The 17,805-nt window shown below is 36.0% G+C and overlaps 2 protein-coding genes across 4 annotated transcripts in view; both read right to left on the reverse strand.

Moving 5' to 3' along the window:
• disp1 (dispatched homolog 1 (Drosophila)) overlaps nt 1-296 on the reverse strand; it is a 31,770-nt gene extending 31,474 nt beyond the window's left edge. The window contains exon 1 of one of the 2 annotated variants that reach the window (XM_037244099.1): nt 209-296. The gene's annotated coding sequence lies outside the window, so the exon portion shown is untranslated. The remainder of the gene's footprint in view (nt 1-208) is intronic. The other variant, XM_037244100.1, reaches the window with a different exon arrangement.
• Nucleotides 297-1,014: 718 nt separating this feature from the next.
• LOC119117675 lies at nt 1,015-15,466 on the reverse strand. 2 transcript variants are annotated; one of them, XM_037244095.1, is made up of 27 exons: nt 15,338-15,466; nt 13,832-13,935; nt 13,028-13,073; nt 12,894-12,932; nt 10,168-11,127; nt 9,939-10,091; nt 9,483-9,653; nt 9,365-9,409; nt 9,131-9,283; nt 8,241-8,411; nt 8,112-8,153; nt 7,368-7,937; nt 7,208-7,237; nt 6,955-7,095; nt 6,444-6,550; nt 6,320-6,378; nt 6,120-6,256; nt 5,838-6,053; nt 5,220-5,423; nt 4,990-5,145; nt 4,732-4,910; nt 3,997-4,161; nt 2,532-3,932; nt 2,404-2,445; nt 1,528-1,593; nt 1,382-1,448; nt 1,015-1,313 (listed from the first exon to the last, which is right to left on the reverse strand). In XM_037244095.1, the coding sequence occupies exons 2-27, from the start codon at nt 13,931-13,933 to the stop codon at nt 1,243-1,245; spliced, it is 5,493 nt and encodes a 1,830-aa protein (XP_037099990.1). In that variant the 5' UTR covers nt 13,934-13,935; nt 15,338-15,466; the 3' UTR covers nt 1,015-1,242. The 2 variants fall into 2 exon arrangements, with proteins under 2 accessions (XP_037099990.1, XP_037099991.1); XM_037244096.1 differs by lacking the exons at nt 9,365-9,409; nt 9,483-9,653; nt 9,939-10,091.
• Nucleotides 15,467-17,805: the final 2,339 nt, after the last annotated feature.

Here is a 17,805-nt window from a genome sequence, read left to right on the forward strand (position 1 = left end):
CCACCGTGCGATCCACTTCATTCATAAGATTTTCCGAAATAGTCATGAAATGTTTTGCTCTTTATGCTAGCTTAATGTGCACCGTTAGCTTAGTGAAATGGACATCTGACCAAACAGCTGTCTGAACAATCATGTTTTTTTTAAGAGCCAATTCACATATATAATGTAAAATCACGATGATGTCATAAGAGTGATGAGGAAATTCTACCTTGTCCTCCAGGAAAGTTGTTGCCGGATGGAGCCATTGATGAATTCCACTTTCCAGTCATTCCACCACGCTGGGTGGGCTGGCAGCTGCGGAATTTTTAGTTGCACCATAGATGTCGCTATAGTCGCTGATTCATACGTTTACGTAGTCGCCATATTGGGTAAGTCAAAGTGCTTGACAATCTTCTAGCAATCTAGCTGGTAGTGAAATTAGTTTTCCTGTGATTAATAGAATTGAATTATGATTGAACCAGTCGATATGGATCAATATCTGGCCATTTTTTTATATAATACTGCAATAGGTGTAATATTTTGTTAGTTTTAAACTTCTTAACTTTTTTTTATTCTAACATTTTCAAAAGGTTGGTGTCATTGTCCCAATATTCTTTAATTCAAATTTGACAATCAAAACAAAAAAACAGTTCAAATAAAAAATGCATAGCACAGATAAGGTGATTATTATTTAATAAAACTCATACAATACCAGCTGGTCAAAATAATCTGTATAAATATCAATTTACATTGTCTGAATCACAGAGGAATATATGTATTGTATAATTCAAATTATAACATATTTGAAAGAAGAACTCACCTTTGATATTCCTGAAGGTTATTTGTCAACTTTAAAATTTGGCAAATTTTCAAAACATGCAACTCTGCGTGCAAGCATTCAGCGTCCATGCTTTTCAGTCATGCAGTAAATTCAAAAATCGTCCTTCAAGATACATCAGCATTATGTTTTGTGATTTCACATAGATATCACCTTATGACTAAGGACGGACGGACGAAGGTCGAAGGATGGGCAACTCATCATTTCAGTTCATTTGTATCATAACAGAATAAACACACAATTTTTATTTCTGCACTCAAACTTCAATTAAGTTTAACGCTATAAACAAATTGCACATTAAGCAAGTTAGAGAGGCACTACACAAAAATGAAATATGTTCAGAGAACATTGCACTAAATCATACTGAGAGATAGATTTTTTAAATCTAAAGTTAACACCATTTTATGAGTCATTATTCATCTGATTCAGATATTGGAATATGACTCTGTGCCACTAGAGCTGCTTGTGTTTGCAGCCTCTGATACACGGTATACATCTGCAGGACAAACAACAAAGTGGTGATTAGTAAATTAAATTAAATAAAAATTCAATTCAATAACTTACATCTTTTCCCACGAAGTTTTTGGAACCAATTTGGAGCACTTGACGTTGACACACCAGCACTTGTACTCTAATAGAGACAACAAAGGAAAGAAATTACAAATCATTACGTACTTTTGAAGTCCGTTAATGATTGGCAAATCACTTACTGCAGTTTGATTGGAGCCAGAGCCTGAGCTTAGTGCTGGAAGCTTTTTGGAGAGAACAGCTCGGATCTATAATTATAATCAAATTCAACAACTTAGTACAGTGACTGTGTCAGTTATTTAACCAACATAGTAACATTAATTTGTAGCATTACTTTTAATTAGTAATGGGAGAATGAAGCTTCAAATATGCTTCGCGAACCACTTGTATTTTTTAAATCCTCTAGATGGCACTGTTGGTTCAAAAGGGTTTACAAAATGGCAAGTCACTGTGATTTAACCCCAATGTTGAACACAAAGTGTAATCTCGAGGAGTCAACCGGTTTATGAAGCAAATTTGAAGCTTCATTTTTTCCTTCATTACTTCAACATTGTCCTAATCTATCTTTGAATCTACTAGAATACCAAAAAGCTCTTAAAATTGTGATATTGCAACCTTTCCAATACTTCATCTACACCTACCGTATTTTCCGCACTATAAGGCGCACCTAAAAACTTCCAATTTTCTCAAAAGTCGACAGTGCGCCTTATAATCCGGTGCACCTTATATATGGACCAATATGGATTCGTGGATGAGGACTAATTCATTAAAGTAAGCTTTACGTGTTTATTTTGTGTGTTGTGTGATATTAACGTTTGAGCAGCGTTGAGTTATTGATATATTGTTATTGTTTTCACTATTTACTATATTGTGATTGCATTAATGTTTGAGCAACGTTGAGTTATTTATTCTATGCGCCTTATAATCCGGTACGCTTTATATATGGACAAAGTTTTAGAATGGGCCATTCATTGAAGGTGCGCCTTATAATCCGGTGCGCCTTATAGTGCGGAAAATACGGTAATACAAGTAAACCTTTTTGATGTGACTGAAATTACCTTTGAATCCAGCAGTATCCCAAACACTAAAATAAAGAAACCCTACAAAAATAGGGATTAAAAACAAGATCAACGTTACATCACAAAAAAATACTCAAGACAATGAGGAATGAAAATGGCAAAAATACCTGTAGAGAATTGAAGAAGGCAAACGCAATGTGGATTCCCTCATTTGTGGACGATATCATGGTTCCCACTCCTAAAGCCCACGTTAATCCAAATAAAGGTGTCAAAATGATCACACATCTGCCAATGACCAGCAGTGAGTGCTTTTCATCAGGACGAGTTACCTGTACTGTACCTCTTCTCAGCATTTTAAACATAATCACGATTACAATCACAAAGTTTATAAAAACTACCGTCAAGGCCGGTATCACTAAAGCCAGCAGGGCTTTGGTTTTTGTCCAGTTCAGCCAACATGCATCGTTTTCTCGGATATATCCATTTCCAGGGGCTGTGGCAGCAACAGTAACAACAGCAATTATGAGAGGGCACACATAGCCAAAAAGAAAAGCAATGGCCAACATGGCTGATTTGGACATATGAGAGAAGACCATAATGGTTCGATAGAAAAGAAGGAGACCAGACGCAAGCATCCAAAAGAAGAGAGCCAGATAAAAAAAGTGCATAAAAAATGTTGCTGCCGTACATGGTCCCAGTGGAACTTGGTGGTCCTCATCTGGGTTTTCAAGGGGATTCTTGGCATAAAAAGCGGCAATTATGAAACAAATATCTGCAATCAGCAAAGACAGCGCCGTATTTACGATGCACACGTGGCGCATGAACGCAGTGCTGTTTTTCGTCAAGGCTTTCCAAACGTAGGCTTCGATGATGAGACATATGATGAGACTTGCGATAGATATGCCAACTCCGACGTACGTGATAACATCCAAAGCGATTCGTATTGATTCAGGGATATCCGTTGCCATTAGAATTGAAAAAGAGGTGAGATGGTTGCAATTGCAGGTCACCGTGTCGTTGATATCAGAAACTAACGTGCAACCCTCGTCGTCCCATGCTCCTAAATAGTCAATAAGGGTGAAGTTCCAAAAAACGCACTGTGGATTCTGTGTCAGCAAATTGTTCTGCTTTTTGAAACTCAGAGTAATATTCTGAATATTTGTGTTTACTCTGACAAGTGCCACAGCAGCATTAATGGTGGTATCAAAAGAAGCAGATGTGTTGTTGGTGTCTGTGGACGTGTTGTTAAAACTGGAATTCCGAGGTGGCAGGACATTATCGAGGGTGGAGAAAACAATCGTGGTGATGGTGAGATTGTTTCTGTCATTGCCTGGAATATCAATAACAACGCTATTATTGAATTCCGCCGTAAAGGAGTCATTGAACGTCGTCGTGTTGAGCAGGATTAATCCAGTTCTGATGGTAAACTCTCCAATTAATTCATCAGACAGAATCTCCAGTGAATTAAGCAATTCTGAGCTGTCGTTGCGAGTGATATTTTCTCGCAGGAACTCCCAAGTTTCTCTTGCGTCGTCACCAATGATGATATTTACTGTTTCCAGCACATCCTGTAAAATATATTTTGTGTTGAGGTTCATTGTGTGATTACGTTTCATTGGATGGTCGTCATACCTCCATGACAGTTCGATTCACTTCATTAGAAACATTGGCAATGGCGCTCAGGATGCCAACAATAGCTGATATAGTTGCAGATGAATTCACAATCTGTTCTTTTTCATTCTGGACAATTTGACTAAGATTTGCAGCAAGTTGCGGTACTTCCTCTTCCTCTAAATCCTAGAAATGCAAGATTATAAATATTATATCACAGCAGAGTCATCAAATTTAGGATTTGCGAATTATTGGGCTACATTTTTTTAAATGTGAGCATTCTAAATAGGCCATTGTGAAATCCATCAGGAGAAAAATTGCCACTACACATTAGTTTGAGGAAGCATCTCTACGTATCGAGAAGAGCCATTAGATCATAGTTGTCAAACTCAAGGCCCGGGGGCCAGATACGGCCCGCCACATCATTTTATGCGGCCCGCAAAGACAAATTGTGCTTCAACTTGTGTCAATACTAAAATTACAAATTGTCTTTATTTTAAAAACATAACGATATTGCTTGCAATTTTTATTACCATTCATCTTTTTAAAATATTTGAACAGGTTTTACTAGTCTCTGATTTCAAAACTAGTTCTTCATCAGTTTGTTTTGAAGCCTGTACCGTATCTAGAAGACGTTGACAATCTTATAGATTCTCCCTGAAGGTTTACTTAGAAATTGGATTCCTACTCAGACTGTTAACCCCTTGCCCCACACAATGATAAGAAAAGTGGAATATGTTAAATGTGATCATCTACCTCAGAAACGACGAGCAAGTCCTTGATTTCAGACACAATGCAAGTGTCTTCTAAAATAATCCATTCTCCTGTATCCCTGCATTTTGCAGATCTGCTCCCCTCTTGACCAGAATCACACGCTATGGTTGATATGTCATCTGCTCGTCCAGCCCCATACAACTTATCATTACATACAACATCTTGAGGGAGACAAAAATATGTACAGGTATATGACAAAAACAAAGTGATAAAGAAAAGGCTTGATTAGTTCGATCTTACCTTCATTAAAAATGACCATTGTTGTTGTCTCTTCAAAGCCGACTGGATCGTTTACTCGACAAGTAAAGCGCAATTGGGATGACGAATTTCCGCAGCCACTCAGAACATAGCTGTGTGAAATGCAGTAGCTTTCCACTTCATCTACATCTGTCAAATCTGTGAAAATATAGAAATATCGCTTAGAAAAATGGCAGTGCGTTATTATGGTAAATTTTTCATTCCTGGCTTACCCGATTCTAAAACGCGGCTGCCCAGAAACCATCTGACAGTAAAGTTGGACTGCACACAACATTTAAGTAGCTGTGTTATCCCCTCTGTACACTTAAGATTAACTTTGCTTGGTACACGCACATTTGGAGCTTGTCTGATATTTATTGCACGTCCGTCTTGCACAAAAGTCACAGCACTGCCAATTCTATTGCATTCATAATGACCTGTTAAAAAAAATAAACATGTAGAACAGGGGTGTCAAACTCATTTTTTTTGCGAGCTGCATTGTAGTCATAGCTTCTTTCAGAGGGCCATTATGACTGTCTACCCAAATAAATGTATGAGCACCTCATATTATATCCAGTAAAAGCTACAAAACAAACTGACAAATAATTCGTTTTCAAATCAGACGAGTAAAAACTGGTCAAATATTTAAAAAAAAAAAATTATTAAAAGTGAAGACAATTTGCAATTTTAGTAATGACACACTAATTTGATGCACAATATGTCTTCGCGGGCCATATAAAATGATGTGGCGGGCCGTATCTGGCCCCCGGGCCTTGAGTTTGACACCTGTGATGTAGAATAATAATCAGTCTTTATTTTACGTAATTCATCAAAAAATGTTGTTGGCTTACCAGCATCGGCAAGAATCACATTGCTAACTTTAAGCACAGACGCTGTAGCAGATGAAGAAATTTCAATTCGTCCATTCTCTTTGAGTTCTTGTCCATTTAATTTCCATTTCGTTCCAATGATGTTTCCTAAATCAATGCTAGCAGGAGTGGGGCCACATGTCAATTCTATTGACCTTCCAGTATATGTCACGGGTGGAGTAATGAATCGAGTTGGACCTTAGGAAAACATACATGAGGCAGTTACAAGTTGGACAAAGTTACAACAACAATGGTTCAACTTACTCCTGTAAAATGCAACAAGGCCAAGGACTCTCGCGATTGGTCGCATTGCATCAGGGAGGCCTTGATTCACCACAAAAAGATCTTCCGGGTCAACTTGTGATGTTTGAACAATAAAATCTGCAATCACGCTTCCTGGCCTGTACAAACAATTATGAGCAACCATTGAGAACTTAATTTTTGACTCTGTGTGCCATGTTTACCTGAAACCTGTCACAAAAGCATCCACAAATCCTGTTAGTCCTCCATATTGGTCAAGTAGCTGTGAATGAATGTCAAAATTAAGATTGGACAACTACAAATACATGTTTTTAAAAAATGACCTACCACGGCCCTGATCTGTGACGCCAGCTCCTTATAAGCAGAACTGTTTTGATCGCTCAGATCTGAAGTGTAATCTCTGTCAAACCGGATGGAGAAATCTAACTGGAACACTGTTGAGAGAGAAGTTAGAAAAAACGTAAAAAATGTAGATGAGTGAAGATTGGTGCATATTTATATGTCATAAATACAAGATAAAAATAAAAACCAAGTTGTTTTTGTTTTGTTTTGACTATCTTCCCTCCGCCCCGCATACTTGAATCAATTATCGCCTTCTCATACAAATGTGAAATCAACATACACACGTAGCCTATTATTTTATATGTAGCACTGGCTTCAATATTTTTCTTACTAAGGACGCCAACTAGGTGCAATCATTTAATACACAACTAGAAACAACGCCACTGTAAATATTTTATGTCCTCTATGTTCAAAATATAATAATAATAATAATAATGATAATAATAAATTCAGGACTAGGGTTAAATAATAAAATAATAATAAATAATAAATATACCTGTTTCAGGAGTGGTTGTGGGTGGATCTGGAGGAGTTGTACTGGTGGTAGAAGTGGTGGTGGAGGGTTTAGTCGTGGTAGCCTTAGTGGTCGTCGTAGTCTTAGTGGTAGTTGTAGTTGTTGTTGATACTGTCGTGTTTACTGCAGTGATTTGATGGAAATGTCTCAGTTTAAACATAAAACCAAATGAAATGGTTCCATTTTTGGGTTTTTGCAGAGTTAAAATAGTTGTTTCTGTGAAATTTGAATTTACCCGGTTTTGATGGCTTTCTTGTAGAAGCAGCTGATGGTGAAAAGGAAAATTGTTGATTAAGATAATTAACTAAGTACATAATGATTCTCTATGACATTCATTTCAATGTGATTAATAACACTTATCAACATAATATACTTTACGTATAATGGGTTCTTACTTGTTATTGTTGTTGGTGGTGGTTGAGTTGTAGTATTTGCTGCAGTTGTCGTTTTTTGAGTTGTAGTGTTTGTCACAGTTGTCGGTAACTGAGTTGTCGTAGTATTTGTTACAGTTGTCGTTCTTTGAGTTGTAGTATTTGTTAAAGTTGTCGGTGATTGAGTTGTTGTAGTATTTGTTACAGTTGTTGGTGCTTGGGTTGTTGTAGCATTTGTTACAGTTGTCGGTGATTGCGTTGTCGTAGTATTTGTTACAGTTGTTGGTGCTTGGGTTGTTGTAGCATTTGTTACAGTTGTCGGTGATTGCGTTGTCGTAGTATTTGTTACAGTTGTTGGTGATTGCGTTGTCGTAGTATTTGTTACAGTTGTTGGTTCTTGGGTTGTTGTAGTATTTGTTACAGTTGTCGTTTTTGGAGTTGTAGTATTTGTTACAGTTGTCGGTGATTGAGTTGTCGTAGTATTTGTTACAGTTGTTGGTGCTTGGGTTGTTGTAGCATTTGTTACAGTTGTCGGTGATTGCGTTGTCGTAGTATTTGTTACAGTTGTTGGTGCTTGGGTTGTTACAGTTGTGTCTGTAAAAAGATTAAGATTATTGTAATAATTTAAACAAAAAAAATGTTTTCTAATTAGCAAGGTTATGTATTCAAAATAATTAAGTAAAATAAACACAAATAAACAAGAACATACTATGGTCTTGATGGAGGATTTTTTTATGTAAAATAATATTTGAAAGCCTTCACACTTACACAATGTTGTAGGAAAGGTTGTCGTGCTGGGACAAACAGTGTCTTCAAAGAAAAAAAATGAACATAATAAATATAACCCTCAAAACCAAAATTATATTGACATCTATTAAAGTGTTCCATATTGCTTACTGTGCTCATCAACAGATTGGCAATATTGTCCGCCAAGTGGAATGCCCTTGATGCATCCACATGTATTATTTGTGATGCTGTCACATGATCCATGCAGGAGACACTGGTCACATGGCCAGCGATACTGATCCTCACATCTGCACTGGAAATCGCCATTGCTTGGACTGCAAACTAAAAATAACAACACTAAAGCTAAAGATCACCTTCATATTTTCTGTTGCAATTACATATTTACAAATTTCTATGATTTTCATGGGGCCGGACCAAATATTGACTTTGCATAATTTGCAAGGGCTCGTTCAACAACCAATCAGACTGTTATGAAACTTTGTCTAATATTGTCACTTGAATTATATTGAGTGATTTCGTCACTTTAAATACTGCAATTAGTCAAACCGTCATGTAACAAAAAAAGCTACCGTATTTTCTGGACTATAAGGCGCACCTAATAAAACCTAATATTTTCTCAAAAGCCGCCAGTGCGCCTTATAGTCCGGTGCGCCTTATATATGGACCAAATTCCTAAATTTAAACTGGCCCGAAGCACTGTGTCATGAAATCAATCATAAGTGGCCCGCTGAAGACTATGAATCATGAATCAAAAAGACTATGGATCATTATTTTGTGATTATAAAGTAAATAGCTGCGTCTGAAGTTGAAATAAAAAAGATAAAATGGAGAATGATTTGATTTGGATTAAAAATCTGACATGATGCATTAATGGTGCGCCTTATAGTCCGGTGCGCCTTATATATATATAAGGACGAAGTTTTAAAATGGGCCATTCATTGAAGGTGCGCCTTATAGTCCGGTGCGCCTTATAGTCCGGAAAATACGGTAATATATTTCATACCACCTTTAACTGACTTCTCCAAAACGTTTATATTTACCTGTTGTCATGTTGATATCTGAGATTTTTAAGTAGCTGGTGATGCCTATGGGATAATTGGTGTTTTTCAGAATGTTTCGGAGAGAGGTTATCACGCTCAATTCTGTGATGTAAAGCTCAACAGAGATGAGGTATTCATGATCAAATGGAGGAGCTGTAGGGTGAACACAATCAATAATCTTTGTAATTAATTGTTAAACTGTTGTCTTAGCAAATATTGTCGAGTTACTCTTACAAGTTGTTGTGGGAGATGTTGTTGTTGGAGGACAAGCTGGAAAATCTGTAAAGAACAAGAGAAGTATTCAGATCAAATGTCAACCATTTGTGTTTGTGTATAGTTCAAAACATCTTACTGTATTGATCGATAGATTGGCAATATTGTCCAAAAGGAGGAATGGCATTAATACATCCACATGTGTTATTTGTGATGTTGTCACATGATCCATGCAGGAGACACTGGTCACATGACCAACGATACTGATCCTCACATCCGCACTGGAAATCGCCGTTGCTTGGACTGCAAACTAAAAATAAGAACACAAATGCTAAGGATCACCGTCATATTCTATGTTCCAATTATGTATTTACAAATTTCGATGATCTTCATGGGGCCGGACCCAATATCATTGACCTTGCATAATTTGCTCGGGCACTTATGAAATGTTGCTTAATATTGTCACTTTAATTATATTGAGTGATATTGTCACTTTAATGACTGTGATACTGTGAATTACTGTAAAACAATTTAGCTAATTTATTCTATACCAGTAATAACCCGGCTCTCATCTCCCCAAAAAGTTTATATTTACCTGTGGTTATGTTGATATCGGAGATTCTTAAGTTGCTGTTGATGTCTATTGGATAACTGGTGTTTTTCAGAATGTTTCGGAGAGAGGTTATCGTGCTCAATTCCGTGACGTTAAGCTCAACAGAGATGAGGTATTCATAATCAAAAAGAGGCGCTGTAGGGAGAACACAACAATCTTTGTCATCAGTTGTTAATTGTCATCCTAGCAAATATTGTCGAGTTACACTTACAAGTTGTTTTTGTCGTATTTGTTACAGTTGTTGGTGCTTGGGTTGTTGTAGCATTTGTTACAGTTGTCGATGATTGAATGGTCGTAGTAGTTGTTACAGTGGTTGTTTTTGGAGTTGTAGTATTTGTTACAGTTGTTGGTGCTTGGGTTGTAGCATTTGTTACAGTTGACGATGATTGAGTTGTCGTAGTAGTTGTTACGGTTGTCGTTTTTGGAGTTGTAGTATTTGTTACAGTTGTCGGTGATTGCGTTGTCATAGTACTTGTTACAGTTGTTGGTGCTTGGGTTGTTGTAGCATTTGTTACAGTTGTCAGTGATTGAGTTGTCGTAGTATTTGTTACAGTTGTTGGTGCTTGGGTTGTTGTAGCATTTGTTACAATGGTAGGTGGTCCAGTTGCTGTATATTTTGTTACAGTAGTCGTTTCTGGAGTTGGAGTATTTGTTACAGTTGTCGGTGATTGCGTTGTCATATTTGTTACAGTTGTTGGTGCTTGGGTTGTTGTAGCATTTGTTACAGTCGTCGGTGATTGTGTTGTAGTATTTGTTACAGTTGTTGGTGATTGCGTTGTCATAGTATTTTTTAGAGGTGTTGGTTCTTGGGTTGTTGTAGTATGTGTTACAGTTGTTTTTTCAGTTGTAGTGTTTGTTACAGTTGTCGGTGATTGCGTTGTCATAGTATTTTTTGTAGGTGTTGGTTCTTCGATTACTGTATTATGTGTTACAGTTGTGGTTTCTGGAGTTGGAGTATTTGTTTCAGTTGTTGGTGATTGCGTTATCATAGTATTTTTTGTAGGCGTTGTTTCTTCGATTGCTGTAGTATGTGTTACAGTTCTGGTTTCTGGAGTTGGAGTATTTGTTACAGTTGTTGGTGATTGCGTTGTCATAATATCGTTTGTTGTTGCTTGGGTTGTTTCAGCATTTGTTACAGGAGTTTCTGATGGGAAAGTTGTTTCAGTTGTGCCTGTAAAAAGATTAAGATTATTGTAATAATGTACACACATTTTTTTATGAGGTTTTCTACTTAGCAAGGTTAAATAATCAAAATAATTAAGTAAAATATAAAGAAAATGAAAAAATATCTTAAATGGGAAAAGCACAATAGAACATATTTAACAACACGAGCTCTTACAAGCTGTGATGGAAATAAAGGTCGCTTTAGGATGTTGATAGTGACAAGGTGTGTCAAATGTTAGAAGTTTTATACATTGCTATAAAAGAGTGATTTGATGAATTTCTATGACATAATCAAGCCAGAATGAGGTTTCACCTGTTTTTGGCTAAAAGTAGTGCTCTTCAGGTGGTATACCATTCATACACATGCAGGTATCCTTAACTAACTCATCACAGGCTTCAAATGTCTTACAGGTGTCAATTGCTCAAAAATAGTTCTCCTCGTAAAGAAAAAGAGGAATTAGAAAATAAAAGTCGGAGAATAGAGAACAGTGTGGAGTAATTTATGACAAAAGGGTGTTTGCACATAGCACAGCTGAGATAGGCAAATAGGCAGGCTGTGTGCCATCATGATGGAGCGCCTCGGAAAAAGTGAGAGGCCACGGGGAGAGCGCATAAAAATATTATCTACTACAGTCAACATTTTTGAAATGACAGAAACAAAAATGTGTCACATAAAGCATTTAAAAGAACTTCAAATCAATGTGTTTAACATTTTCAGATATTTGTTTTGACTCTCTTCATCCCAGATGGAGTTTTATTGTATCACCATCCAATGGAAAAAAAATTAAAGCACTTCAGACAAATACCCAAATATGTACCGTATTTTTCGGACTATAAGTCATGTTTCTTTTCATGGTTTGGGTGGTGGGGGGGGCGACTTATACTGAGGAGCGACTTATGTGTGATTTTTTTCACAAATTTTCCCCAAAAATAAAAAGTGAAACCGCGATAAACGAACCACGATGTAGCAAGGGATTACTGTAGTTTGAACTGCAAGTGACGTCAGCGGCGTGGCACGGCGGTTGTTTACGTAAAGGACAAAAAATTCGATCACGGGATGACGAAGGGCCCCACGTACTACCGGCATCATTAGCGGCTCTGTTTGTAAGAAGAGTTTGAAGGATTTAATGATTTGGAGTGACACAGAAGGTTTGAAAAATGCGATGTATATTCTGGAGCGACTTTTAGTCCGAAGAATACGGTATTGAAATAACATTCATAGTTACTAATGACAACAGCCGCCTTGCACGATAGATATAACCAGACAAACTTGAAATAAGACAAGAACGTGACTTGTATAACAGATATAATCTGTTACACTTGCTCCGCTTTGCTCCTCTTGTTTATTTATTTATTTGTTATTTATTCATCACTCTTATTATTCATTGTTTGTGCCTTCTTGTTTTTGTTTTGTGTTGTTTGCTTGTATGTATGTCGTGTACTATGTCTTGTCACCGTGGGATAGTGGAAACGTAATTTCGATTTCTTTGTGTGTCTTGGCATGTGAAGAGATTGACAATAAAGCAGACTTTGACTTTGACTTTATCTGACATTGTTATCTCAGGCATTCTTCAAAAAAAAAGGGAGCAGCTGAGTCATTATTTTCTTTGTTTCTTTTTCACAAGAGCCTGTTAGTGAAGAACTATTTTATTTTTTTTACCCATGGCCAGCAGATGAACTGAATGACCCTGCTTTGGGTATAATATAGCCTGGTCTTGTTTCTTTCACACACAAAAAAAACATTCCAAGACATGATTCGATTTGTGTGCTTACCTTCAATGAACACATCATTCGTAGAGGTGCCGAGCAGCTCTATAGAGGAAAAGACAAATGCTCTATAAATATACGTACAATCGTTTGAACCGTAGCATGCTATTTCTCCAAAATATTTAGAAATAATGTCTCACGTCTTTTCTCCCAAATAAGGTGTTGTTCTCCAGAGTGTACCTGATTCTTAAAAGTAAAAAACAATATTTTTAATTGTATTTCATCCATGTTTGACATTTTCACATCACCTGTAAAACATCATGACTACAATTAAAATACAGTAGTGTTACTTGAAAACAATAATGTAGTTTATCCCTAAAAAGTGTCTTAATAGTATTGTAAGCCACAGTCACATTATGCAGTTTTTTACATCCACAGGAAAATAGGTACCGTATTTTCCGGACTATAAGGTGCACCGGACTATAAGGCGCACTTTCAATGAATGGCCCATTTTAAAACTTTGTCCTTATATAAGGCGCATCGGACTATAAGGCGCACCATTAATGCATCGTGTCAGATTTTTAATCCAAATCAAATCATTCTCCATTTTATCTTTTTTATTTCAACTTCAGACACAACAAATGACTTTATAATCACAAAATAATGATCCATAGTCTTTTTGATTCATGATTCATAGTCTTCAGCGGGCCACTTATGATTGATTTCATGACACAATGCTTCGGGCCAGTTTAAATTTAGGAATTTGGTCCATATATAAGGCGCACCGGACTATAAGGCGCACTGTCGGCTTTTGAGAAAATTTTAGGTTTTTAGATGCGCCTTATCGTCCGGAAAATACGGTACCCAAAATGTTTAATTCAAGAGCGTCGTCGTTGTGACAACAGAAAGCGCAGCTTCCTGGTTAATGGTTACATCTATGCAAATATGGGGTAGCTATAATCCAAGGCGAACATAAAGGAAATGCCTTAACATGGACAACCTACCAATGACACCACACTTGACAATTTGATGATGTTTCCTGTTTCCAAAATGCACAGCATTGCCAAGAGGAGAACAACCATCAAGCCATTCTTATGTATTGCCATTCCTGAGAATTGCAAAAAAATAAATAAAATCAAAACACTAAAAATGGAAATACATAAAAATGAAAGCATCATGTAATTAAAATAATCAAGTCTCTATTTTCACATTGGGTCTCTGAAATTCCTGTAAACTTGAACAACCAAATATATCAACCACCAATTTAGTAATTTAGTTGAATTTCCTTGATAATTTATGTTATCAAAAATTGTTGCGTTAAAATTTTTAGGTCACCCAACATTTTTCTCATTGTGCAGTAAACTCCCCAAAATAAGACTAGCATGTTAGCAACTAAGGAGCTTTTTCTTTTCTTGTTTTAAACCGCTAAATAATTAACCTCAAGCTTTTTTTCCTTAATCTCTTTCCTCATTGCTTGTGCGCAACGGACCAGAACGAACTTTTTTCGTCCAGTATAATAATGTATTAATGAGTGACAGTTTTATGGTGTACAGCCTGTTTGTAGATTAGAATCCAATTTTTACTTCTTTTCTCGTCTTCAAAGATTTTGGAATAAAACACGGATTGGTTTTAAATGGATACAGTAACTTATCATTAGTGGAATGGAATTGGCATGTTTGAAAGTGAACAAAGAAAAGTGTCGTCAAAGTATTTACATAGCGGCGCAGTTTGGCTTTTATGAGAGATATACACCAGATATAAATCAATCTGATGTTGCTGATTTATTGTTTCTTTGAATTTAAATAACTTGGATATTTTCGACTTCGGATAAGTCATTGCACATTATTAAACATGACAAACAATATCGGCTTGAATTGTTATCACACTGCGATCAAACCAAATCATTACATTTAAAAAAAAAAAAAAGAATTTCAAAGTCTATTACTGGTCAAAATTTCAAGAAGGGAACGAAGTATATATAGCATATAATGGTCTATGATGCATCACAGGGCAGAAATAGAGATACGCAACAACTCACACTTACAGTAAGTACTTAAGAATCTTTCTAAATAAATTTAAGAGAAGCATTGTTCACCTATAAATGAATCAGGCTTCTTTCATAAATGTGTCCGATTTGTTTTATTTCGCTTAGTCTACAAAAAACTTGTTTTTATTATTATTATTATCATTATTATTATTTATTTATCTGTTTTTTCAGACAGCCCCCAAACAAATTCTACTGAAATGTAATTTGAACACTTATTTTAATTCCAAATACCAAAAATGACATCATGTAACTAACTACTGTACATAAATAATCTAACACAATACCCAAATTTGATATACATAATGGGAAACTACAAGATTATGCTCTCAATAATTTCCCATGTGTTATAAAATTGGTCATTCGTATAATCCACTCAATCAGTTACTTAAAAAAAAAAAGACAAAACAAATAAGTAGAAAGAAAAAAAAATGACATTAGCGGTATAAGTAATCCGTTTTCTTACCTTGATTCACATTTCATTCCTCTCGTGCTGATGTTGGTGCTTTTGTCTATATGGTCAGCATATTTCATACTAAAAGCTGACAGCTTGTAAAACCCAACCAGTATACTGAACTATGGGAAACATGCTGCTTCAAATACTTCCTGAAATTTGTCATCACACACCCACATTTGCACACACACACGCACACACGTGAATGTGACAGCAGTTTTCATTTTTCCTTCCTTGTGTGTATTTTCTATTACATGTGTGTGGTGATTCCCTTTCTCTGGAAAAAGAATGACAGAAATGTTTGTACAATTATCAGGTTGTGTCGATAATTACGACAAAGAAAGGATCTAATCAAATATAAATAATTATACTCAAACAGGTATAATTACATCTTTGGAATGAATAGCCTGCAGCAAAATAATTGACGCACAAAGAAAACAAGGCATCACACATACTTTATACTGTACTATACTTTACTCTTATTTATTCATTGCTCTTGTTTATTTATTGTATGTGCCTTCTTATTTTTACTTTTTGTGTTGTTTACTTGAATGTTTTGTCTGTGGACCAATTGGGTGTAATATGTCTTGTCACCGTGGGATAGTAGGAAACGCAATTTCGATCTCTTTGTATGTCTTGACATGTGAAGAAATTGACAATAAAGCAGACTTTGACTTTCATGCACACTTTACAATTTCTGTCCATTGTGAATGAAAGACCTCCCAGAGAGCAGCTTAATTCTTTTTGGAGCAATGACTTGCAAAGCAACAGTCTTCTCAGGGTCATGAAATAAATATTATATGTGCAAAAAAACTAGTGGAGGCATTAAAAAACATTTCTAATTGAATAACTGTGGAACTTCATGTCAGATTTATTTGGTGCTCTATATCAAAACAGATTGCATATTTATAACGACATGTTTTTTTTTCAACATTAAATAATAGGTATTACTGTACAACTGATATTAATTTTTGGGAGGCCGATACCGATTTTTGGCAATATCTGATGAAACCGATAAATATCTATGCATTGGCAATATTGTAACATGATAATTTCAATTAATAATATGCACGAGAAGTGCAAATAACTTGTCTCCAATTATTTGGATCATAATTTTAACATAATTAATTAATTACAGTACAGTAAATCAATTAAATACAGTAATGTGATTATTTAGTTTCTGTTTAGCGCCATCTGCAAATGCAATCAACTTGTCAGTGCTGTTCTATAGATTTTTCCGCCATTCTTGCTGGTGCTGCCTTGCTTTTTCTTTTTTTTTTGGGGCATATTTTCTTCTTTTATTTTTAAAATAAATTTATTTCAGGCAGCGGTCAACATAAACTAGACAATCAAAATCTGAAAAGGAGTTAGAAGAAAATAACCTACTTAGTCCCATCACCACACCATTTTAAATAATAAACTTGAAAAACGTATTTAGCCTTCCTGCAAGCTTTACTGTAACAATCATTAATTTTGCCTTAAACATAGACCAACAATATATTAGTAAATTTAAAAAAATAAAATCAGTGTGATAATCACAGCATCAATCGTAGTGGGGAGTAAGAATTAAGAGCGAATTTGGTAAGAGACAAAACAGAAACAAATCAAAATCACAAAACAGCACAGTTGTAAGTTGACTAAACTAACTCCAATACCTGGTTAAATAAATGAGCTGCATTTCAAAGGGCAGAGCTGTCTGGTTAAATACCGCAGGGATCAGGTGAAACCAATGAGGGCACCAATAAGGTGTGGCAAAGCTGAGGCACAAAAGAATTCCCCATAGATTTACTACCTTCAAAATAAAAGGGTGAGCGGGAAATTAAATGGACATGACAGTTAAAATAGGCCCATTATCAGAATTTATTAAGCGGCTACATCGGGACAAAGTTGGAAAGTTTATAAATCGTTGTAGCAACAAAAATCTATGATGTGAAATTTGCTTCACGTGTGAAACTCTGATATCTATACTCTGATATATATCTGATATCTATAGTTATCTTTGTTTTACTGAGCATGAATGAAAAGAATTTTCACCTCTGTGTCAACTGAAAAGAAAATATCCCTGTGTTTAAATTGCACAACACCTACCCTGACACCTCTGACAATGCCAACAAAGACACAATAAACCCTGGAGTTTTCTTCCTTTTGGCATTTCCGTACACGGGCGTAGTTAGATAGGGGCGTTTGTGCCGTCGTGGGAGTGAACACAGGCCAATCGAAGCGGCTGCTCGACTTCTCTTTCAAATCAAAGCAGGAGAGGCACGCAGTCTAGCAAGCAAAATGGACTCAGGAAAGCTTGAAATCCAAAATAAATGAATAACTATTTATTAAATAACTCAAACAAAGCATAAACCCGGCTTATGCAAGTTCAAGACAGATGCGTCTTTTGAATTACAGTATGACAAAGCGTATTTTATTTTCCCGACATGGCCGCCGTATTGGTAACTAGTTATTAAAGGACACTCCCTCTACTCTCTTCT

The sequence above is a fragment of the Syngnathus acus genome, chromosome 24 (genome assembly GCF_901709675.1).
Source record: "Syngnathus acus chromosome 24, fSynAcu1.2, whole genome shotgun sequence".
Classification (NCBI taxonomy): domain Eukaryota; kingdom Metazoa; phylum Chordata; class Actinopteri; order Syngnathiformes; family Syngnathidae; genus Syngnathus; species Syngnathus acus.